This window comes from Leuresthes tenuis, unplaced genomic scaffold (genome assembly GCF_036924035.1).
Source record: "Leuresthes tenuis unplaced genomic scaffold, fLeuTen1.0.hap1 SCAF_23, whole genome shotgun sequence".
Classification (NCBI taxonomy): Eukaryota; Metazoa; Chordata; class Actinopteri; order Atheriniformes; family Atherinopsidae; genus Leuresthes; species Leuresthes tenuis.
In genome coordinates, this window is record NW_027325377.1 from 5124613 (window position 1) to 5149488 (window position 24876).

General features: G+C 40.8%; 2 protein-coding genes across 5 annotated transcripts in view; one reads left to right on the forward strand and one right to left on the reverse strand.

The window, feature by feature from the left end:
* Nucleotides 1–51: 51 nt before the first annotated feature.
* On the forward strand, nucleotides 52–10046 carry mdm2 (MDM2 proto-oncogene). Of its 3 annotated transcripts, XM_072377288.1 has the most exons (13): nucleotides 52–173; nucleotides 2296–2331; nucleotides 4054–4121; nucleotides 4221–4295; nucleotides 5238–5371; nucleotides 5500–5549; nucleotides 5666–5721; nucleotides 5940–6030; nucleotides 6113–6306; nucleotides 6405–6536; nucleotides 7269–7349; nucleotides 7422–7599; nucleotides 8437–10046. In XM_072377288.1, the coding sequence occupies exons 3-13, from the start codon at nucleotides 4071–4073 to the stop codon at nucleotides 8925–8927; spliced, it is 1533 nt and encodes a 510-aa protein (XP_072233389.1). In that variant the 5' UTR covers nucleotides 52–173; nucleotides 2296–2331; nucleotides 4054–4070; the 3' UTR covers nucleotides 8928–10046. The 3 variants fall into 3 exon arrangements, with proteins under 3 accessions (XP_072233389.1, XP_072233387.1, XP_072233388.1); XM_072377286.1 differs by lacking the exon at nucleotides 52–173 and having other exon boundaries at nucleotides 1652–2331; XM_072377287.1 differs by lacking the exon at nucleotides 52–173 and having other exon boundaries at nucleotides 1653–2331; nucleotides 7269–7343.
* Nucleotides 10047–12762: 2716 nt separating this feature from the next.
* Nucleotides 12763–24876, reverse strand: part of LOC140283036 (plexin-B2-like) — a 203997-nt gene continuing 191883 nt past the window's right edge. For both annotated transcript variants that reach the window (XM_072377661.1, XM_072377660.1), the window contains 6 exons: nucleotides 24603–24763; nucleotides 21635–21782; nucleotides 19560–19624; nucleotides 19261–19336; nucleotides 18826–18900; nucleotides 12763–17980 (listed from right to left, as the gene is read on the reverse strand). In XM_072377661.1, coding sequence (XP_072233762.1) covers nucleotides 17876–17980; nucleotides 18826–18900; nucleotides 19261–19336; nucleotides 19560–19624; nucleotides 21635–21782; nucleotides 24603–24763 — 630 coding nt within the window. In that variant the 3' untranslated portion in view covers nucleotides 12763–17875. The remainder of the gene's footprint in view (nucleotides 17981–18825; nucleotides 18901–19260; nucleotides 19337–19559; nucleotides 19625–21634; nucleotides 21783–24602; nucleotides 24764–24876) is intronic.

A 24876-nucleotide genomic window follows, 5' to 3' on the forward strand; every position in this document is an offset into this window, starting at 1 on the left:
AAAGTTATTTAACAGGAGAAGAAGTGTCGGTTTCCGGCCAGCAGGAGCGCCAACAGTTAGGCAACGGATCGAAAGTATAGACAACAGAGCGAACGCTAGTAGCTAAACTGTGTGGTGAACTAGAGGATAAACGTCGTTGTGAGGATATTATTGAACTTATACTTAATGATAAGGTGAGTAAGATATGGTTAGAACTGCTTACGCCAGAGATGAACGGTTTAAATACAGCAGAAACAGAAAATGGCAGCGTGGTAACAGTAGCAGGCCGCAAAGCCTCGAGGTTTCCTGACTGTCGTGGCCGGAATCGATGAGTAACGACACACATGCTTTTTGCTTGCTAGATGCTCTTTAATATGTTGTTCAAAGCTGGTAAATCACGATGAGATTATCTTTTGGGTGATATTGTGAATGTTTAATTTGAGCTGATTCTGTAATTATTTTTTTGTAAGTTAGAGATGTTTTCGCTGTGTTTTTAGCTTCTTGGCTAAGTTTAAAAAAGCTAGCAGTAACAAGGCCAGCGTTCCATCATTAGACTCAAGCGTTAAAGTTACCCTCTAATAGTTTGTAAAAAAAAAAAAAAAAAAACAAAGATGTCAGCCTCGTTAAATTAGATCATAGTGGAAGCAGCAGTAGTGACCGACTGCAGCGTATTAAAATCCGTTTATTTGTGAGTTGTTGGAAGTGTCTGCTCGTCGTTTTCCTTCTGGATGTGTGTGAAGGAGCAGTACAGTTACTGAGGATTGTTTAAGGAATTGAGCACCGCGCCTTCAGGTCTGTTTAAGCAGTTGGAACCAACTGTGGAGGGCAGCGGGACAAGTCTGGTCATATACTCCACCTGTGAGTGTTGTCACGCAGCTGACGCACGCCGCGTGTCAGCTGTTTTGGAACATGTCATTCTTTCTGTACAATCACAGACTGCTGCCCGGACATATTCGCTCCGAAGGGCAGAAACTTTTTCACATTTTCAAGACATTGATAAACAATGAAGTTGGTAATTTTCCTGTTTCTGAAGAATGTGACGAGTGGAAAGTTTGAAGCTTTCCAGAAATGTCTGAGGTTTCAGGAGGCTGCTCTAAACCCAGCCTTTTGTCTGAGTGGGTAAATATGACTGAAATTTGCAAAGCGTTTCAAGTTTATGTCGATGAAACGAGGTAGAAACAAGAGGTGGTGGTGTTTTTATCTTCTTTCACAATGTTATGTTTTATAAATGCAAATGCCTGATTTGACAGCTCTAAATTTATGACAATCGGTTGTTAGAGTAAGTGATAAAGAGTTTATTTTTATTTTATTATTTTATAGAGTTGAGGCATTTTGATTAAATTAAACACCCTCTTTAAAGTGACTAGGTTCCTTTTTTTAAGGCTGTCCACTTCAGATTTAAGGTGGTTGATTAATCTTCAGGTATGCAGCTTCTGACATTTGGATGCAAAGCCAGCGGTTGCAGAAGGATGTGCAAATGATGTGAAACGTTAATGCTTATTTAAAGTTCCCTTTAGTTTCACCCAGCTTTTTTTAAATGGTCAAAGGAAATTATGGTAATAATCATGCAAACTAGGTCCGTCAGCTCTAACAATTAATATTAAAGTATTGTGTAGGCAAGCCTGACTGTCAAGTCACGTGAGCCCACGCCTCATGGTCAGAATATTCTCTTCATTGTCAGTCACCTGCTGCTGTTTTTGTAGTTTCAGGCAGGTTTCTTTGCCTCCCACATGTCCAGATTTAGTCATTTAATTTGATGTGGAAATATTATCCAGCAGAACTAAACATAATTTCTGATAATCATGTGAAAAGACCGCTTGAGAAGCCTTTTTACCACATAATACTGAACCCCCAGTAATGTGAATGAGAACAATGTAATAAGTGTACGACATGAGATGTAGTTTGATTTGCTGCCAGAGTTATTTAAGGGCCGATTAGATCCGCTTCTCGGTTTCCTGAAAGCCTGAAGGCAATCTCAGATTAGGCCGGTGCCACATCTGTAATTTTAGCTGTTACCATCGGTTACCACACGCCTGGTTGGCATTTAATTTGGGCAGAGATGAGTCACTCTGAACTAGTCCCGGCATGTCTGCACACAGCCTACGATTAAATCAGCTGTTAGAGTGAGTTGAAACATGAACATACAACAGGGTTCTGATGCTGACTCAGCCGGAGTCTCAGTTGGCCCTGATAGGCCCCAGTCAGACCAGCCCTCGCAGGCTGATCTAGTCCCGACATGTCTGAGCAGAAGTATAAGAGGCTGCAGTTCTGCTCTGATCCACTCTGACTGCACTTTATCTGCTTCTACTTGCACAGGATGGGCTGCTGAGACCATTTTCTTTGTAAATACAGGTAAGAATTTCAATTCTTATTATCCCAATAAACAAATACAGGATGCATTTATTAGTTGAATTTTCTATTTTTTCCTCATCTAATGGAAAAGTACAGTAATTATATTTCAGTCGTTCTTTTTAGTCTAATTTTTCAGCTCTAAAAAAAAAATCTGTTGGGTAACATTTTGCTAAACCATCTCTTGTTATCATTACTAATGATTGGTACTTAGCATTGAAATGTGTATTCAGATGATAATTACTAATGTTCTTATGGTTCTGGGTGTGTATCGGCTTCCCTTCAGTGAAGAAACCTGTATGAAAATAATGACACAGGCTTTTCAAAGCTTTTCCAGACCAATGGCCAACAAGTTTTACTGGTCCAGTAGCCAAAAGTACTTTTTCAAATTGGAAAACAAGGGCCAACCAAAAAAGATAAATAAATATATTTTTACTGAATTATTAAAACTTGCATATGTGGCAGTGACAGTTTGTACAAGTCTATTGTGCTGAAATAAGGTCATTAACATGGATGTTTGGTTATTTATAGAACCCGTGTCTATTCAGAATGACATAATAATAGAAATGGAATTTTTAATGGAAAAAGGGGCAATTCTTCTAGTATTAACTTATAAAGTATTAAATTGTAAAAATTGGTGTAACTAGTGACTAAAATGATTAAAAGTGATGGATACTTAAATTTCTTTGTACCAAAAAAAACAACAAACAATTAATTTTATTTGGAATTTTATGCATTTCTGCTTAATTATGTAAATGAGGGGGCGGTCTTTCAGAGTGTGTCACAGGACAAGAATGGAGAAGGCTAACAGCGTTAGCGGCTAGTTTCAGTCAGAAAGGTGGCCTAAAAGCAGTTTTTCATGCAGCCGACATCTTTGTTTAAACTTTAGAAACAAATGCTACATTTTAAGCAGACCAATCAGCAACTAAGAGAACACAAAGCGTTTCGTTCTGTTGAGTTAACAAGCCATCTGTGTCGTAGCTTCGGAATCAGAGGTACCGTTTTTGCTACTTTCATGTTCAGGCACCACTTTCTGAAAATGGATCTGTGCAACCTAATAATCGACCAATAGCTGAAAAGCCGAGCCAATGACACACTCTGAAAGCCTGCCCCCTAATTTGCATAATGAGGCAGAAATGCATACAGGAATACAAAAATGGAGTAAATAAGTAGGGGGAGAAAATGCAAAGAACAAAAGTAAATGCATCTATAAATAAAATGAATAACAAGCGTAAATTAAAGAATTTTCAGTTGAATTCAAACTGATTTCTTTCTCATTCTGTTCAGTTATTTTTTTCATTTAATTTTAGTAGGATTTAAGATCATAGAATCGGATTTGTTTAGCTATCTATATATTTTTTTTATAGAAGGGAAAATTGATTTAAAATGACCACATTTCTTTTCATTTGCCGGATCTGGTTCTTTAACAGGTGATGTTCAGGTGCAAAACTGTTTTTGTGTAGGATTGGATTGACTTTTTACTCTGATCAAAGGTTTATAGTGTCAGACTTTTCAGTCCCGTCTCGCCCCACAATCTAATTCAAAGCTTAGAGTGAGCAGTGTTGACACTGTCTCAGCCAATCAGAACCATCATCTGTGGCTGAACTGATAATCAATGAGAGGGATTCAGCCTGGCGCATGATCGCAGTTCACTGTGATGCAGTAACTCGGGTCTGTATGGATTTTTCTACTTGTTTGTCTAATCTGGTGTGTGTTTGTGCGCAGGAACACTCAGATTCACCATGTCAGCTGACGCTGAGCTCAACGCCGACACAACAAATGAAAACAAACTGGTGAGAGCAGCTGTTTGTGTGTTTTTTGTTTTTTTTTACTGTCGCCACTTTACCAAATGTTTACTGTGTTACTCAACGTTTTGCTGTTTGTGTGTTCAGGTCAGACCAAAGGTAGAGTTCTGTTCTTTGCTGCAACATGCCGGGGCCACTAAAGATGTTTTCACCATGAAGGAGGTACACAATCATTAGTCTGAGCCATTCCAAATGTCAGGAGGTCAAAGCACAATTGTTCAAAATGAGGAGGTTGCTGTGGGGGGAAATCTGGACTCTTGGAAAGCTTGTTTATGAAGAAACACTCCAACACACAGTTTTTAGTAACATTTATGCAGCTTTTTGGTTTGATTTTGAGCTTTAAAGCTGGTTCAGTTTAAAAGGAAAACTCGGTTTGATAAGACATTGTCTGCCTTTGATGTGTGATTTTATTCGTGCTGACACGACTGCCTCTGCACACTGAAAGTATCAGCTTCTACAGCAGGCTCTTTTCACCTGGACCTTACTTAAAATTGGGGTGAAAGTTTGTTTTTCTTGCTGAAGTTTTCTTTCAGTTCATTTTCAGGGTTTGCAGTCAGCTGACTTTTCCCTGACTGCACTTTTCAGACTAAATAAGTCTTTTTGATCTCAACTCTGACGGCTGTTTATCATCCTTCACTGCTTAAGTTCTGGAAATGAAGCAGAGGAATCGTGACCTTGCTTCATCCGTGGCAGCAAAATGTGTTCATGTTTTTCCACAGCAGTGATGGTGCGGCAGCCCTTCACTCTGTTTTTATAAAAAGAATCATTATTCTCCTTGTAGAAAGCTATAATTTAACTCTAACCTGATGCTTTTCATTGCCGATGAATAAAGTAGCTGCAGACCCTCACGCTTTTCTAGTCTCATCGATAACAGTTGGCGTAACTGTCAGTAATGATTTATATTGCAGCGGTCGGACACTGATGTAACATTGTAAATATACAGAAGCATCTTCTCCATCGGCTGAATCAAGAATTTTAGTTTCAAATAGATTCAGACACCAAGAAAACCTCGATGTGAGATTATCTTATAAATCAGTGTTCGGTTTCCTTGTAGTTGTTCAGTGCGATAGGATGTGAGAAGCTGATTGGCTGTGTGTTGTGCAGGTGATGTTCTACCTGGGACAGTACATCATGCAGAAGCAGCTGTACGACCAGAAGCAGCAGCACATCGTCCACTGCGCCCAGGACGCTCTGGGGCGGGTGCTGGGAGTCGACAGCTTCTCTGTGAAAGAACCACGGTGAGTGAGAGGACGCCGCTGGGCTGTTTGGATCATTCACCCTTCCTTTGTTCAGCTCTACGCTGATGACATCAACAGTTTCTGTGATTTAAAACCTCTGAGGTAACTAAAACATGTTCATGTTTCAGAGTTTTGTTTCCAATGATCACCAAGAACCTCGTGGCTGTAAAGAACCAAGGTAGAACCTCCTGTTACGGCTGAGGCTGATGAATCAGACTTGTGCTTCCACAAACTTTCTGGCTTTGTTGTATCACCTATCGTCTGCGGTTTTCAAACGGTTTCTTTCTTTTTAAGACTCAACGACAAACTTGAGTGACGCACAAGACAGCCAGACAGAGCGAGGGACAGAGGTGAGATGTTCAGCCTTGTACCACAGCAGCAAAGATGCAATGCACAACACGAACCGTGTTCATTCAAACACTTCCTGTAAAGCTTTTAGATTTATTTTCAGATGTTTAAAGAGGAGGCAACATGCGGATTAGATTTAGCACCTAATCTACGTTTAACCCTGGACTTTAAGACCTTCAAAACAGACTGAATTAGACTTTCCAATCAAAATGTCCTTTAGGTGGCAGATACAGAAAGTCACTCTTCATCGCCAGACAGGAGGAGGCGGCGGAGGCGGAGGAGAAGATGGAGCTGCCGGAGCAGCGACCCAGGTGAGTCTCCGCTGAGCACCGTCACCTCATCACAGCTCACGCTCAACCTGAGACTTTAACTCCACCCCTCTGATCTCTGCAGGACCCTCCCACAGCGTGGAGGACGATGAAGATGTGGCAGAGTCCGGTGAGGAAGAGGAAGGAGGAGGCAGGAAGAGGAGGAGGTCTGACAGCTATTCCCTGACCTTCGACGACAGCCTGTCCTGGTGTGTGATTGGTGGATTGGGAAGTGGGCGAGACAGGCATAGCAGCCAGTCATCAGACTCGCACAGCACAGTGAGTGTCTCTCACACACACACACACACACACACAAAAACACTTTTAGGCTTCTAGTATCGTCAGACTGGTTTATAACATGAACTGTGTGTGTTTAGTCCGAGAGGTCAGAGGTCACGGTTGCAGCTTCCGACTCTGACAGCGACAACTTCAGTGTGGAATTTGAGGTGGAATCCATCGATTCTGACGATTATAATGAAGATGATGCTTCTCTGTCTGCAGACGACCAGGTAAACACCACCAACACCTCTGAGTCTCTGCATGAATGAACCGAAAGACCAAACCAAACAATGAACTGGTGTAAGAGTGAGCGCTGTGGTACAGTTAACCAAAGTGCTGCACTGAGGGTCATTTTCTTTCTCTATAGCTGCAGTTCAGCCAAAAACACCTGATACCTTTAGTTCCAGGGACTTCTTAAGAAAATGCACAAAAACCAGTTCAACTACCTGAAACTGCAGCTGTTTGTTCAAGTTTCAGGTAGAACTGACAACTTAGTCAGCTGCTGGACGTCCATCTAAAGCCAAAACACATTCCCCACGTCACTTAACACTCCTGTTTCTGAGCTGCTCCTAAAAACAACAATAACTCATTTTTACCTCCACCCACTCCATGCAGCTACATAGGAAGCATTTCTGCTGCTGCGGTGCCTGTTGTTGCCGTCTTTGCTTTCAAGTAAAGCCGTCTTGTATCAGAAGTAGTTGTTGAGGTTGATAAATAAACTTAGCTGTAAAAGCCACTATCCCATCGTCACAGAATCATGTTGCATGTAGGTGAAAAATCTTGTTTTAGTAAAAATTCTCAGGGGAAACTGCTGCTGGGAGAGGAGAACACATTGTTAATTTTGGTCTTTTGTTTGAATTTGGTTACTTATTCGTGATGCTTAGGTTTTTAATGTGGTGTACATGTGATTTAATGTCAGACACTGAAATCTTCTCATTTCACTCATCAACTCGTGTGTCCAGGTGTACGAGGTGACCATCTTTGAGGCAGAAGACGACGACGACTCCTTCGATGAAGACACGGAGATCACAGAGGCTGTGAGTGTAAGAACACGCCTGTACATAAAACACACCCCCACATCATCGTCCGGGGCTAAGTGTGTGTTTTCCTCTCAGGACTACTGGCGCTGTGTGAAGTGTGATGAGCTGAACCCCCCTCTACCCAGAAACTGTCAACGCTGCTGGACCTTGCGCCACGATTGGCTGCCTGAGGTGTCCGGCGACTTGTCTGCATCCAGCCCCAAAGCCCTCCCCCCAAAGCCAACCAGCCAATCAGCTGCCAAAGAAGCTCCAGGTAGGTTTAAATTTAGAAAGGAGGTACTATTCAAGTGCGCTCTGGCTTCCGTTTGTGTCCTTATCAGAGCTTATAATCCCACAAGTTTTAGTAGTAGAATAAGGTGTGTGTATATAGAATAAATGTGGCTTCACCCACCACCCTTAAGGGTCAGCAGGAAACTGAAATCCCAGCTGCCAAAGTGAAAAAGAACGAAACACAAAGCTCTCTTTTTTAAAACAAAAAAAAAAACTTGAACAGAAGTTGAATTTAGTCTGACGAGGAAACAACTTCACAACCTGGTAAACTTGATCAATCCAAGCTTTTAAGGTAAAAACAGTTCAGGTACTGTCTGTCTTCCTGGTTGTGGTAATCCAAAGTGTTTGGTTAAAAAAGAAGTCCAGGTGTCTTCCTGGACTTCTTTCTTAAGTTAAAGAACCTGAATTTAGTAAATAAATGATCTTTTAAGAACTTTTCCCAAGTTAAAGCGCTAAGGATTCAGAGATTTCTCCTCACTGTGTTCGACCCAGCTTAGGAATCACAAAATGAGCCACACTTTGATCAGAAATATCCAATAGGGCCCTGGGGTCTCAGGTCGATCAGGCAGATCCAGACGTTTGAGAACCCAACCAATCAGAAACGTGCATCACTGTAAGTCCAACCTGGAGAATAAGACGTGGTGTTGCACGCATGAAAGCTGCATTTTTTTCACCTGCCAGCATTCACACAGACGTGATGAGTCACCTGTTGACAGTGGGGGGCCTTAGACATAGAACACATGGTGTAAGACTGAGAAAAGAAGAGTGGTCGTATCCTTTGCTCTTTCTGTCAGTGATGGTTTGTTCATGTCGCCTGAAGGTTCTGACGTTGAAGACGGTGAAGGAGTTGACGTTCCAGATGGAAAAAGAGCGAAAACTCCTCCCCACTCGCTTAGTCTGTCCGACTCCACTTGCTCTGCTCCCAAGTCCCAGGATCTCCTCTCATCCTCCCAGCCCTCCTCCTCCTCCTCCTCGCAGGAGAGGCTCTGGACTCCAGACTCACAGCCCTCCTCTTCTTACTCCTCCATCGACTCCCAGGAGCTTCTCCCATCTTCCCCCACTGCCCCTCCCCCTCCTCAGTCACTCCCTGAGCTGGAGCGCAGCGTGTCGGCAGAGTGGCGGCTGCCGGACTCGTGCCTTGACCCCTGTCTCATCTGTCAGTCCCGGCCAAAGAACGGCTGCATCGTCCACGGACGAACTGGACACCTCATGTCCTGCTACGTGTGCGCCAGGAAGCTGAAGAAGAGGAACAAGTTGTGTCCGGTGTGCAGGCTGCCCATCCAGTCGGTCATCCTCACCTACATCAGCTGAGACCCCCCCTCATCTGTCCTCACCTACCTCAGTTGAGTCGCCTGTAAGCAGTTAAATGCTTGCTGGTCTCCTGATCAGTTTTTGTCCTTGGTCTTATTTATGAGACGGTCACAAGTTAAACTTTGGTGAGGCTCCATTTAATGGCTCAGTTTCACTTAAATTAGTTTTTTATTCTCAATGTTCTTCAGTAGTTTGATGCGGTGAGTCTGGAGTTCTGAGCCTCTGAATTGGGGTCTTTAAAGATCTTTAAAAAAAAAAAAGCCCTTCAATCTTTAGTTTTATTATCCATCTGCAAAATCTGTCCAAAAGGCCTAAACACCCCCCAAAAGTCTCTTTGGGAACTGTTTGAAACAGCTAACCAGCTGATCAACTAACTGATTAAACACGTTACAGCTCCGGTTTTTAACCCAATAAAAAGGAAGTGGAGCGTTTGTTTGTGGCACACGTTGGGCCACACACACACACACACACACACACACAGTACTTGTTTGAATAATTTCATCATCAGTTTTTGGGAGGAGTTTAATCCCTAAATTTCTCCCATTTGTCAGCTGAAACACTTTGTCTTTACCCTCATCCTTCGACACCCCAGCTGAGTGTTCACGATGATCAGCAACACTTCATCTGCGTGTTGCAGGATGCGTTTTCTTCTGAAACTCACCACTGGTCTTTTAAATCTAGCCTCAACATCTGGCTTTGCTTTATTTTACTGGTGTTTATTTTCAAGCTTCTTCATGGAAAGTTTCCTCAAAAGAAACCAAATTAAACTTAAAAAAATTAATTTATTGTCAGATCAGTTTGGCAAAGAATGTATTTTTATTTGTATACTTGCTATGTTGCCTTAGATACCTCTATTTTCCCTCATGTTTGGCATCACTTTGTTTTCTTTCAAGGAAATTTCCTGGAAAGCTGTTTAGGAAAGAAAAAAAGGTTATTGCCATGAAAATAAAGCATTTGACGACATCTTTATTATTTATTGCTTGTGTATTTAAGATGCTCAAGTTTATTTAAGACTTTTCTATCGGCTCTTTAAATAAAAAGATTGATTCTATTGACATTTCTAATGTTTGCTTTTGGACTTATTGTGAAACTGAATAAACTTTAACTGCTTTCATCCGAGGCTTGTCGCTTGTTTGAACTGAAAATCTGAAGTTAAGGGTTACAATAAGTTAATAATCTGTCCTAAATGTCGCATAATGAAGTACTAGCCATGAGGGATGCAAGACATAAGATTTAAACCAACTATCTTCATCTTAAACATCAAATAATCAGCTTCTGAGGGTGTTAAAGGAAAACTTCCCACTAAAAACACTTAAAGTGTAGTTCTTCATGTGAACACAGGGGGGCAGTGTTATTTCAGCCTGCTTCCTTCTTAAGTCAAGATTTAGTGGAGCAAAAACTAAAATTCAGCACAATAAACTGTTTTTTTCTGTTATACATATTAGTTTAAAGTGCACAGGAGGTGACTGGTTAAAGTTCCATCTGATTATTGATGTTTGTCCAGCTGTGATAAATAGTTCTTCTGAGGGTTTTTAGTTTTATGCTTTATCCACTGACATGACCTCTAAGTGATGGAGAGTCTGCACAGGGAATTCATCAACAGTTTATTTCCCTAATAGATAAACTGACTTTCATCCTAAATTTGGACACATGGGTTTTGTGTCAGTGTTTTAAAGGGGACGTATCGTGGGGGTTAAAAAAAACATTATTTTCAACACAACACCGGTCCTCGTCTCACCCCCCATGCTGCACTAAAGGCCCCATACCACTCTCGTGCGTTAACGTTATATTGGCAAGTTGTAGGTCTCCAAGTACAATTATTCAATGATGTTGATTTACAAAAAATGTTTAAGAGCAGTAATTAAAGGTACACCTGCATTCCTACGAGTTACACTGTGGTCCATTACTGCTGATGAGAAAGCATGCTTTACTGGCATCTGCTGCTAACTTACAGCGACACTGCAAAGCTATTTCCCTCTGGGATCAACAGTGTAACCCTACATCTATGTACAGAGCTGGAGGTTTGTTTTGGTCTGACTGGAGGAACAGCTTCATTATGTCTGTGTTTACTCTATTAAATTACACAATGGATGCCGAGGTTTTGATGACAGGTACCCAAACACACCCTATAATAGGCATACAGCCAGCATGACAGTGTGTCTTTAGCCAACACAAACACGCGTAAACTGACGTCCTGCTGAAGCCTCGATGGTTGAACCTCCCTGGGAGCTGCTTCTTATTCAGAGTCCGACTCTGGTTCAAACTGGTTTAGTTGTCGAGGAGGAAAGTTTCCATTATCTGCTTTGAAACCCACAGGTATTTTGACCAAACTCTGTCTCATACATCCTAATAAGACTTCAATAAGAATAGTTAAATAAGGGTGTATTTAAGATCCAGGGAACTGAATTCAAGCTGTTCCTTTCTGAGTCAAACTTGGCTTCCGGCTGTTTGAGGAGCTTCAGCGTGTTTGTTGTTCTTAACAGTTTTCTACGGAGAAACCTTTTCAAAGACCTAAATAAATGCACCAAACCACTTTTTATCGACAACAAATGTTTCTGTTAGTAGGCCATGGACACAATTAGCAGCTCTCCTATATGCTACGGTTACACAGCATGTGGCAAAGGATGTGGGATTTAATTTAACTGAATATAAACTATAAAACAAATGACAAAGGTGCAGTAATGTACCACAGTCATGCATCATTCACGAACGCTGCTGGTGCTTTGTCCAGGAGTCAATCATCATCACATACACGTCCTTTAAAGCATCAAACAATTCATGTTAAATGAATCACAAAAGTTTAGAAATGACAAATCATCAATAACAAAAAAAACTTAATATGTCAGAAACAAAGTGACCAGGGCGCGTTCCAGATGCTTTCAATTCAATGTGTTTGCAGTTACTCTAATGCAGTTATCTCAAGATAACCAAGACACATTAACTGGTTTTCTGAATATCATGAATAATTTGAAATGGTGTGCCTGGCTGATCCGATTACAGCTGATTTCATATTCCAGCACAGTTGACAGCAGGGGAGGACCCAAAACACTCAGAGGAGACATGAATGTGTGTTTGCTGCAGTAATCCCAGCAGACAATGTTTTTTAAAGGCAGACAAAGACATCAACTCTCTGATTCAGCCAGCAGCTGCTCACATAAGTGCAGGAAAAAGGACACAAATGAACCTGAAAGCAAACCAAAACAAATTAACTTAACTTAAAAGAACGTCATGAAATAAAACCCCAGACATCCTATCCAGCGGCACTCTCCAGCTCGTCCTGGGGATCCCAAGATGTTCCCCGGCCAGATGTGAAAAGAATAATCCCTCCAGGGTGCTGTGGGACTACTTGACTCATGGCAGAGACTCCATGGCCATGGCCTCGGAGTTTCATCCCGGCCGTTTCACGCTCCACTTCAAACCACTTCAGTGTGCTCTGAAGATCATGACTCGAAGAAGCCAACAGAACCACAGCTTCAAAGAGGACCTGTCGGTCCTCAACCCAGACACCCTCCACCCATCCAAGGATGGATGTACAGCTCCTGCTTTGGTTATGCAGGGACCAAATAGCCTGCGTTCCGTTTCTACGGCACCCACCATAGAGACCCTAAAATAGCCAGCTCCCAGTGTTTCTGGGATTCTTTGCTAGCTGTACTGGGGACATGGCTGTCCGAGGGGTGAATTGCTACCGTAGGGAACTAAAACTAACCAGAGTTAAAGAATGTTTTCAAAACTGCCGAAAGAAAAATATCAAAATCCAAACTGAAACCAGCTGTAGACAAAGCTGCGGAGCATGGTCACACGGAGGCTAAATGAAACTCACAAGAGGACATTCCGCTTGTATAAACATCTTTTATTGGATATTTGGACTTCTTAGATCTGGATTTTCTGCCCACTTCTCCACTTCCTCAGAAGAGTCACTGATCTGGGCTTCGGTCCAGTTCTGCTCACTGGTAGTGCTGTTTCAGTTCATTTCAAAGTCTAAACTTGGTCCACCGAAACCATTTGTCTCCTACAGTCAGTTACAAGAATAAACAACGCCAATGTTGGATTTGAGATACAAACTCCTATACAATGGAATAAACACATACTCTCTAACCTTTGTGATGTTGCTAGGAGCTTCAGAACCAGAAGAGAATTTTTATATAACATTGAAAAAATGTTTGTGTGCCTCGAACAATATTTTTCAGTTAACACTTTAGTTTCACATCATAAAAACACAGATCTTCAAACAACAATCAACTTCCCAGTGATGAACCCTTCTGTACCTTTACCTGAAAACCACCAAATAAAATAGAGAGTGTCCTTCTAATATTACTGTTCTGCAGTCACGACCGTGTGATTTCACCAGGTTCGTGTCCAACATATTCTGAAAGAGCTTGACCAATTCATCTGTTAAATCTCAATGTTGAGAACCTGGAGGCTCACATTTCTGTGTTACAGTTTGAAAAGTAATCAGATGGTCTGAAGTGAGTCAACGAGACGGCGTAGCGTCACCGGAGGATGGTGGTTTAGGCTTTGCAGGTAGTAGTTGTAATCCAGTAGAAGAAGTAGTTGTCCAAACCGGAAACAAACCTCAAGGAGGAAAAAGCAACATCTACACTGGGTACATGGAGGGAACTCTTTCCAGGAATGACTGTCATTTATGGGATAATATATAAGGAAAGTCGCCAGTCAGAGTTTAGCTTTGCCAGTTCAGACAGCTGGTCAGACAATTTAGTCCATTCTCCCTAAAGTACGTCAAGTCCTAAAGAAACAGGCAAAAACCACCTCAAGTGAGTGTATAAACCTTTTTTAACAATTGTAAGTTCTTTTTGAATGTTTTCTGCTAATGTCACCGTACAGGCTCGGTCTCACCAGATAAACAACAATAGTTGTGTTTTTAGCCAGTTTTCAGGCTCTTTTCCCATAAATGCTCATTCTTATTCTTTAAAAGGCAGAAACAACTGATTGTTCTTGTCTTGTGATTAATGTTTGCTTTGTCTGAAACTGACTGACTGTTTTGATTCCCACTATTAGGCCTTCGTTGTTCTTTGATAAAGACAAAAACTCCCTTTGGCAAGTTTTTAAACTTCTTTTCGTGATATTGAAATCCATTTTCCTTATTAAATCCAGCCTTTTCCATGAGCTGTTTCAAATGCACAACTTCTCACTGAAAAGCATTCTTCAGTGGTTGAAAATAGAATTGAAGCATTAAAAATGTGTGAAAAACAATCTGCTTTTTGAATGAGGCAGATTCAAACAGTTTGAAGGGAACAACACACTCAAGGTGACTCTCCTAACAAAGCTGGTGGGGCAGTGGAAAGGGTTTCGGTAAACCAGTTCTGATTTAAAGAACCTGATCATATGAAGAATCAGCCGTTTCTGCTTCTAGAGAATAAACATGGAGTACATGCTGACATAAAAGAATAATCACAAAAAGAATTCCACTCCAGTTTTCTCTCAAATATGGGAAAAGCCGCTGTCTGTGTTTGTTTAATGGCTGCTGACACGTTCTTCTGTGGTGGACCGGTTGATTGGGTTAGACATCTAAGAACAGCTCCCACTTTCACTGCGATCCTCTGATCAACAACCAAACCTGCAGTAAAGCCGCCTGGAAATGAATATTTGTGCTTCTGGAAGCCTCGTTTGGCTTTTCCTTCCAAATTTGCGTACACAGGAACTCTTTAAGGCACTCGCTGGTGGCAAAGAGAAGGCAGACAGAAGCAAGCATCGGCAGAGAGTCAAATGTTGTCCTTAGCATTATTAAATAGCTCATATTTTAAATCTGAACTATGCGGAGCGAGTTCAGATCCAGCAACACAATGTGGCCCAAACATCTTCAGACAAACGCAGTAGTTTGCATTGAAATTCTGTGAAAGATCAGCTGAGATCTGAACATCACGACTGCAAAAGCTTCACATTTGAACAGTTTTTATGAAAGTACCAGCAGATTATGTAACATGTGATGGTTAGTTCCACTTACATCTGGCTACACAACACAAAAGCAAATGACACACAACAGCTTCTCAGTTATTTGGCACCAAAGCGGCTTTCATGAAAGACTTTCTGAGAGGAAAAAGTAAACGGCTAAAATGCATTTGCTGACGTGGCGCTAATTTCTTGTCAGAATGCTTGTTTCCACTCAAACTGCCAGAAAGAATTATTGCTCCGCAATTTCAAGATGCAGTTTGTAGCATAAAAAACAAACGTTCTGCTTTCCCAGAAGGCAAGAGGTTTATCAAGCAACCCCCAATCCTGACACTAAGCCTCAGTCCCAGTTTCTCTCCGTGGGCCGACCACACTGTTTTTCATTTAATGCTGTAAGAGGAGGTGCCCTTCTTCTTTGTGGAATCAAGGAGTTGTGTCGTCAAGCCATCCAAACGGCTTTTCACATCCAGATGAAAGGTTGGAGCCACTCTTCTTTGATGCCTACAAGAAAAGGGACACCTGACCTCTTCAAAACAGGGTGGAAGGACCAAAGGAAGTCATTGATATTAACTGAAGCTGCAAACGCAGCATAAAGCACGCTTTGTGGGCTCAAGAGGCAAAGAATAATGTAGATATATCATGATTCTGTGGTGATGATTAATGAAGCCCTTTGAAAAAACCAACATCATTCAGCGGAGCAACCAAACATACAAGCTTCTTGGACCAAAAGTCATCCGTTAACGGTGTGTGGAAATATTTATGAAGTGTTCTTTTTTTGGCCCGTATTTCATAAAATATGGAATAAATTGTTTTGTTTTTTTAGGTGTTCTTCATGGACTTTAGAGTTTTAATTTCTTGGAAAATCCGGCACTCAAAGGTGTGTACTAATTGAATCTAAAATCAGATGCTTTTGTCAGCTTTCACATCTCCGTGGAGTAGACGCTGAATGGAGGGCGGTGCTTGATCAGGCCACCGGAGCTGACCAATGAGGGCAGACAAAGACGCACTTTGTGAGCATTTTCATGGAAACTTAAAGCCAACACACAAACTTTTAATCCCTCTGCGATACATTTACATCGTACAAAAAAGGAGGCTCTCTGCTAAAGAAACAAACAAATCTGCCTGAAGCACTTTAGTTCTGATCCAAGAATCTGGCAACGCTTTGAAGCCTCTCACAGTAACAGCTTTTTGGAGGCAACCAGGTTAGGTGCAAGTCATATCCACCTGGAAACAAAGAATACTTATTTGCTCGTTTAGAGTGATCTGTAATATTTTAAATGCTTCATTAAAAACAAAAACACAAAGTGAAATACAACACATGTAAAATCGGGCAAGCATTTATAGAATTGTACTAAAATGTAACTCAGATTTGTATTTCTTTCACTTTTAAACTTTAATCCCAGTGAAAATCTGATCTTTTTCTAAAAAAATGTTTGACTTTATAAAATCAGAGAAGAGCCCAGTGTTTTTTTTTTTAACAATTAAATGTAGGAAAGTCAGACTTTTCTTTATGCACCATCGTAGCTTTAACCATTTTCACTCTGGCAGGAGGTGTCCAAACCCCATTTAAAACAGAAAGGTTTAACTTTAATCACAGATCATGATAAACCAAACACATGCACATGTTTTGTATTTCACTTTGTGTCTTTCCTGTGCTTTTAGGCAATCTAAGTCTTCCATAGGTTGAATTTAGAGGAGGATACTTGATCGTTAGCTTTGTGTGTTGAATGCATGATTTGTTTTAATGTGAGCAGAGTAAAACTGATTGGATGCATAGTTTTCATCCTGTAGCTCTGGCATGATACAAACTGAGGTGATTTTAGGTGGATTTAATGCATCTCTACACTTTACCAGCTTAGTTGTTTTGAAGGATCCACAGAAAGCCTGCCTTCAGAGGACATTTCAGTCTCCACTGCGTGCCGCTGAGCAGGACAATAAAAATATGTATATGTGGAAAAGCAGTGATGCAAATTATAAAGACAAAAATCAAAACCAAAAGTGGTTGGCTGTTTAGATCGCATGATTAGGCAGTGGTGATTTTTAAAGCAGGCTACACATTCTCTCACACACACACTCACACACACGTCAGCGCAGGATATGATGCAGACTGTTGCCATGAAGACGTCACAAAAGACAAAAAAAGTTTCACGTTGCATGAAGGAATGTGGAGCCTGTGCTTAAAGCCTGCATACAAAGAAATAACACGAAACATAGTGCAGCTCGTCTGGCACGAAAAGCAACATTTGGCCATGATACAAGAAGAATCTTAATTACTTTTTTATCCAAAATCATCGTACCACGAACGTGTCGTTCTCAGTTCAGCCAATCAGATCTCTAACTGACCAGTGGTGTGTACCGTAGTGAACTGACTACTTCAAATAAAGCCTTATATGAGCTTCGTTGTCTCCTGCTGCTGCTGAGAAAAGACCAGATTTCCTGACTACTATTACCAGAAAACCTGACCTCAACCAGGAATTGGAGGCAAATTCGCTTTGAATCCACAGTTCGTTGACTTAAAAGTGGTCACAAAGGGTCCTGGAGCAGCCGTACTTCCAATACGAACTTCCAAAAAAGGTGGAGTACCTAAAAGAAAATACCTCTCAAAGTCTGATTTACTTCACTTATATTCTTGAAATGTCCCAACGTTTTCATCGTGTGGCACTTTTTGCTTCGGTTCTTCTTGTTTCAAATCAAAATCTGCAATGCAGAGAAGCCGAACAGAGTCAAAGCAAGGTCCAAGGAGAACGCATACCGACCATCCTAGCTACCCTTACAAAAATAACTTTGATTTCACAGAGCTCCATCCGCAGCCATTTTGCACCCATCCTCTGTTTGTTTTTGGGACACCAAATGGATGTAAGCCTCTCAAGTGAAGACGAAACCAGCGCTTTAGCTTCTATTCCTGTTCAGTCTGTCCTGTGGCTCCACGGCTGCTCTCGCTTTAGTCCTTACTTGAATAAATGTTCGGCAGAATCCGCCAGTTCGTCTTCCTTTGAGTCCTCACATCAATAACATTTATAAGCCCCTCCCCCTCGATGAGGTCAGAGGTCGGTGACTTTGTTCTCCAGGGCGGCGGCGACCTGCTGGAGGCGAAGGGTGAGCTGTTTGTTCTGGGCAGCGGGGTCGTCGTCCAACGACTGGATGATCTGAGGAGCGTGAGAAAATCAGAAATCAAATGCTTTAAACTTAAACTGCTGATGCTCCCAAACTTAAAGGTGTTTGAGGATGAGATGCACATGAAAAGAAATGTCCAGAAAATCATTTAAGATTGTTTTTCTCAAGGTATATTTAAGATTGGATCTCATTTGAATATTTAGAGAAAACTAAAAAGTTTTTAGTGAAACTAAAGTGAGATATTTTCAGGTGATTGTCACGACAGAGAACTATGAACCATCTCTCCTTTCATTTTGCTGCTGTTATCATTATATAACCCCACTACAAATGGAATATTTTACACAATTCTCAAAGAGAATAACAATCATTTACTGGAAAATAAAAGTGTTTGCTTGGCTTTCAGCGTTTTGAAGTAAGAATTGCACGAGATGGACATGACATGTGCAACAAGATCGCAACAGGAAGTCTATCAAATAATGAAAAGCAATGTCAAAATATGACACTCCCCCCAGCTGTTCTGTACAGGTGATTGAAGAGGATTCTGACAATTATACAGACATGATCAGACAGTTTCACAAACATGTTTTTCAGAATCGGAGTCATATTGTGCTTCCGCCTTTTTAGTTGCATTTGATTTTTGAGGCTTTCTTTATATCTCTTTCTAAACCTGATTTATACAATGTTTTCTTCATTAAAAACGTGATGAGAATCGACTTTTTCCTGCTGTGAAAAACGTTTATTGATTTTAGAGGAAGCCGTAAAAGTAAGAGCCCACTTTAATAAACCTGAATTCTCCTGTCTGAAAAAGATTTTTACCAATCAAAAACACACCGATGCTGCGCTTTTTTTGAGCATGAAACAGAAAGGCGTTTCTCACCACATCGTAGTACTTGCTGGCAAACTGGTACAGCTGATGTAAGGCCACCTGGGTGTTCAGCTTGTCTGTGTGTTGCTGCAGAGGATGAAGACGCAGCAGGTTAACTGTGAGCACAGGTCAGACTGAGACTCAAAATCAAACTCAGTAACAATCGCACAACCTGAGCTGTTTGGATAAGAAACACATTCAGCGTCATAATTCTTAGTTTCAGCTCAGTTTGTATAATCTAATTATATATAATATCTGGGATATAGTAGCCCATTATTTAGGTTGTTCTGCTGCTTTTAAGACACAATATAATGAAAAATGGACAACTACAACAGCAAAGTTGTGGTTAAAGTCACCACAGCCGACCATCCGTATGGTCAGGAAGGTGCTGCAGCGCATCATGTGACTACTTAAAACACACACAGAGAAACACAGAGTGGTTCATACCCTGGACACCTCTGCGAGGTGCGTGTTCATGTCCTGGTCACTGACTGGAATCATCTGCCTGATGCCCTTGTAGTAACTGTGGGAAACGAAACATACTGTTCTGTTATTCTTCCTCTGATCACAGGTCTGTCTGTAGACTTTAAGCACAGCAGCAAACAACCAGCTGTAACCCTGGCGTGTGACAAACGACATCCATCCTGAATCTGCGCGTGGGACAGACTTTTATATTCAGTTTGAAAACAAATCTTTTTGATACTAAATATGTGGCTCCAAATGTAGCCAAAGTGCTGCAAACTCACTCGTCCACCATCTTCTTGTACGTGGAAATCTCTTTTGCATAGAGAAGCTTGTTGCTGGGAGACTCCTGTAGTCAAAGAGAAAAGAAAACAAACAGATCAAATAATCTTTGAATTTTCAAGGCTTTTCAGAATCCTTTTAACTTCCAAAGAGCAGAGAAAATCCTCTCTTGGATGCTGGTGCTTTGTAAATTATCATTGGTCTGTGATGTTCAAACAATCCAGTGTTGAATTCAAACTGCCTTTTCGCCTGCTGCAGTGACTTCCAGCGACACCTCAGTGTCTCAGCAGATCAGACAGATGGTGACGGCGCTGAAAGATGCTCGGTACCTCATTTAAACTTAGACACCTCCGTTTAATGACATTCACATGCGATCTTTTGCCAGCTGCCTCCTGATTATTTTTTAATTAACACATGAAATACTTCAAAAGGGAGACTGTGCTATTGTGTCGGCTCAAAGTTAACATCAATGCTCAGTATGAAAAGCTGAAACCGTAATCTGGAACTCACTGTTTTCATGCTTCATGTTAATATCACATAAATTAATTAACTAAACCGAAAAAGGTTTAGTTCAAAGAGGAAAAACAGGTTGAAAGTTTTACAAAAAGCCAGAAAGTGGAAGCTGAGATATGAGGCTTTGTCGCACTCGTCAGGCTCTGTTATCAGTGCTTATCAGTCTAAATGGATGCTAAATGAGAACGGATCAGAAACTGAATACATGTTTGTGAACCACAGCGCTGCAAAGTCTGGTTTGATGGATCAAACTGTTGTACACCTCTCCCATGCCTGCAGTGATTACAGATGATCTCAGTACTTCAAACTATCATAAGGCTGTCCAATTAGCCCGCTGTTATTTGCCTTAGCCATAGAATACATCACCCTAAAATGAATGCCAACAATAATCGGTATTCACAGAGGGGCAGAGTATAGATTATCAACGTATGCAGATGACTTGTTACTATACGTCTCTGATCCTATTATAAGTACACCCCATATTATTTACGACCTAAAGAGTTTGGCACGTTCTCGGGTTATAAACTGAATTTTATTAAATGTATGCTATCCTATCAATGAATTGGCGCTCCTACTACAAGAAGTTCCAGATATCTAAAGATGGCTTCAAATACTTAGTCATTCATTTTACAAGAGGCATGCAAAGTCTATTTCAGTGTGTATGTGCGTCTGCATGTAAGCATGTGTAGGTATAGTCATGCATATATGTGGATATGTAAAAAGTATTATTGATTTGATTTTGTTAGGGCTCTTCTGGGAAATAGTTAACCTTGTTAAGGGAAGGGAGGGTAGGTTGTTTAGAGAAAATGGAAATATGAATGTAAAGTGTATCGTGTCTATTTCAGCATCTGTCAATATTTCCAAATGAATAAAACAAAACAAAATCATATCTTATCATTTCATCTGCCTCGGCTGGTTTTATTCCTTCTCTTTCTTTTTGCTTTGACATATCAGTCGATGTTATGTGGAGAATTTGTCCAACATGGCAGAAACGGGCTGTGTTTAAGGGCTTGAAGGGTACAGCCAAGCTGAGGCTCGAGTGACATTAGAGAGGGCAGATGGTGACCGAAACGTTCACTGAGCTCCATTTACACCGCTCCAACTCACTGTGCCTGGAATGTATTTTAACCACAGGGGGGCGCCAGAGAGCCAAACATATCCTCAGCATCAGATGGAATCTGAATGACAGTCTTTCAATTTCTCCCAGTGACAGGATAAATATGTGATTCTTAAATTGGTAGCAACAGCTGCTTCCAGCCAATCTGAAGTGCTTTAGCAACAATTAATGTTTAGCTTCCTCACATTTTTTGAGAAAATTCACCAAGTATACAATTAAAGTATGTTAAGCTGCTCCTTCAACAGTACAATCACAGCAGAAGGCTGTCTCCTAAAGAGGAGTCAGTTTACAGAACTGCAGAAGGTAACCGCCAAGCACCGCACCCCCACCTGCCTGAGAGGCATCTGTCCAACCTGAATGGAGCTACAGACTCGGAGTATAAAGCTACCAGACTCCTGAACCGCTTGTTTGGTCATAATTACATCAGAATAACCAAATTGGACTGACTCTGCTGAGTTTGTGCTCCGTCTTGGTGCAGGCGTCCATGAAGGTCTGAGAGATGACGTGCAGCGAAGCGTCCACCACCTCCGTCACGTGGACGTCGAAGATGAAGTGCGGGTTTCTCAGGATGTTCACCCAAAACCGCATAGGCAAGCTGCGGACACACAAAGAGCCCCGTTACCAACACGTCAGACTGGATGTGACATTCAATCCCGATTCACCGCCCAAACGTGTAGCAGCCGTCCTGCAGGTGTGTCTGACTTCTAAGTGCTTTTTCATTTTGGCCTCCACCTGTTCTGCATTGTTGTTTTTGGTCATGTTCTGTCTCAGGTTTCATTTTAGTCATTTGGAATCTTTGTTTGCTTGCTTTTTGGCTCAGTGGTTATCCTGCATCTCAATTTGACTGTTTTTTATTCCATTTGTGGCCATTTGTGTTTCATTTCAGTTATTTTGCCTTGTTTTGTATTGTTTTGCACGCTCAGAATGGGGGACTGGACCGAAGAGAAGTTTCAGTGCAATCTGTTGGTTTCCTTAGCCAGGAAATGGATTTTTGAATTGGCTCTGTATGAATGAATTGGACTAATTTTCTACTGAATTAATTGGATTATGATTACAATGAATTGGACTGTGCCACTGAAGTTCCTCGAGGGGACATTTGCTGCGCTTCATAAAGAAACTGAATTAAAAAAAAACAAATTTTTTTTAAAAGTTAGGATGTGGTGTAATTGTAAATAAAAACAGAACACAATGATTTGCAAATCTCTTGAAGTGATCATTTATTCACTGTCCACAGAACTAATGCTGAAAGTGAGGTGTTTTACTGTGTTTTTTTCATTTTTATGCTTAAATCGGTTGCTTTTTTGGTTCTTTGTTCATGTTCACGTTCTCATTGGGGTCATTCTACATCTTATTCTCCCTTATTTTTAATCTCAATTACATGTTTGAGCCTCTCTATCAGTGGCAGAGACAGAAAATTGTTATTGGGGTGATCTGGATGAGACCATCACTTTCAATTTGGTGGCACAGAAAATGATACACCATTATTGTTTTTCCAGCACATAGCTGTAGAGTATATAATTAAAATCTCATTTTTATATGCCATGGAAAAGGACGTCATGTTTATATAACCAAATGAGATCAGCAGCACTTTATAAGGTTACATTTTTAAATTATTGAGAAATTTACATAAAAACTACATCAGATAACTAAAGATAAACATCATTTTAGGTATGTATTTGGCTCTCAATTCATTTTTATTACTTCTTGTTTTTACTGCATCAATCTTTATTACAATTTCAGTCTCGTCTCTACATGAATTTAATTTACTTTGATTTATTTGTTTTACTCTGTGGTTTGTATGCTTATTTAATCTCTAATGTAGTGCATAAATTATGCATTAATATACTGTTAAAAAATATTGTTCTGAAATTGGATTGACTTTTATGGTGCGTTTTTAGGATTCTGGACTTATATCTTTATCTGCCCCTCGTAACAAATCTACAAAATTTATGAGATCTAAACATGATGGTGTTCAGTTGCTCAGCTCTTCTGCTCCTGTATTGATCTGTTTGATGGTTTATTTTTAATTCAGTTCATCCTTCAGAGCTTTGAGCTTGGAGCTGGGTTTGGATAGTAAGAAGTGCCATTTCATGCCTTTAGAATAGTTTCTACATTGTTTTTCTGTTTTACATTCAGCTGCTATAAAAAGTACAAAATAAATCAATTATTTTTGATTTAAGGGATAAAAACAAGGGTTTCTGGATGCAATCTGCGAGTGCAGGAGTGGCCCCCTGAAAGCCACAGGGCTCCACCCCTGGCTCTCCGTGGAAATCTACCGGGAACATTCTGCTGAATCCATCTCAGTTCATAAAAACTAAACTTGTATTTTCATTCTTTAAAAACGGACTCCATTCTTTCAGGTGATTTTGCTGATGTTTTTAATCTAAGCTAAATGTGAACACTGCAAGATCATAATATTTGAATTAAGCACAATAATAATGTGGACGTTCCAGAACCTGCTGACGCACCATTTCCTTCCCTCCTTCTCTAACCTTTCATCTCTTCCACTCAGCTTCCTCCACAGATCATAACCCTTGTCAATAATTCATCTCAACTGATGAATATTTCATTGTCCAACTTGTTAGTGTGTGCCGGCCTGATGATTGACAGGTCCAGCTCAAGGCCAGTTTAAAAGCAGAGAAGTTAAAAATCTCTCGATTCGCCAGTTTTTTCGTCTGTGCTCTGTCATCATTTATCGGACCTGATAACGGCCTCCCAATTAAACCAGGCTTTCATGTGGTCCACCGCCCGGTTTAGCAGTGATGAGGACATAATTACTCCAGTTCAGCTGATGACACACACAGAGCTTGTGAAGTAGAATAATTATTTCTTTTAGCAGGTTCAATCTCCAGCTGAGGCTCAGAGGATCTTTAAGGAGAAGCTGGCAGACAGTGAATCAGTCAAAGAGTCAAAAGTCAGGCGGTTTGAGGTATTTACTGACAGAATGATCCACAAAGGGCTGCTTACGTGACGCCAAGTCCCAGTTAGATATGCTCTGTCTGTATTCTCACTTCAATGAACCCTACAGCCAATGTAATGACTTAAAAATGACAAATAAAGATGATTATTTGATTCATTTTCAAAGCAAACATTCTAAACATGATCTTGAAAGCAGATAATTTAATCTGCCTTTAATCCTTCCAAAAAGAATATTGTTTGATTTTAGATATGATCATTTTAAGAAACTAATTTTAGGTGCATAAACCGGATTGTATTACTCATCATTCCCCCTAAAACAAGAACACTTGCAGCTTTTCCTCGAGCTGTTTAACTTGGGGCATTAACTTACATTAACTGACCTGCCTAAAGACTAAAAGTTCAGTTACTCTCACCCTGAGCATCAGGCGGTACAGTTCGTATTCTTTTCTTTTCATCTCCATTATGTGTAACTCTGCGTGTGCGTGGTGTTGTGCACCTGTTGGTCTTCCAGATGTGCAGCGTCTCCTCGTCTACATTTTCGTGTCTATGCGCCTGTTCGTCCAAGAAGTCAAAGAAGTATTTGACGGCAGGAGGGACGATGGAGTTCGAGCACAGCATGCTGCGGAAGAAATCATCCACAAACTGCTGCAAAGTACCCTGTAACACACAGACAAACACTAAAGTCACAGGCTCTGGAAGAATATATAAATACCACAGCTGACATTTAATCAAGCAGAAAACACAGCGTCAGATCGATTCTCAGTCAGGGA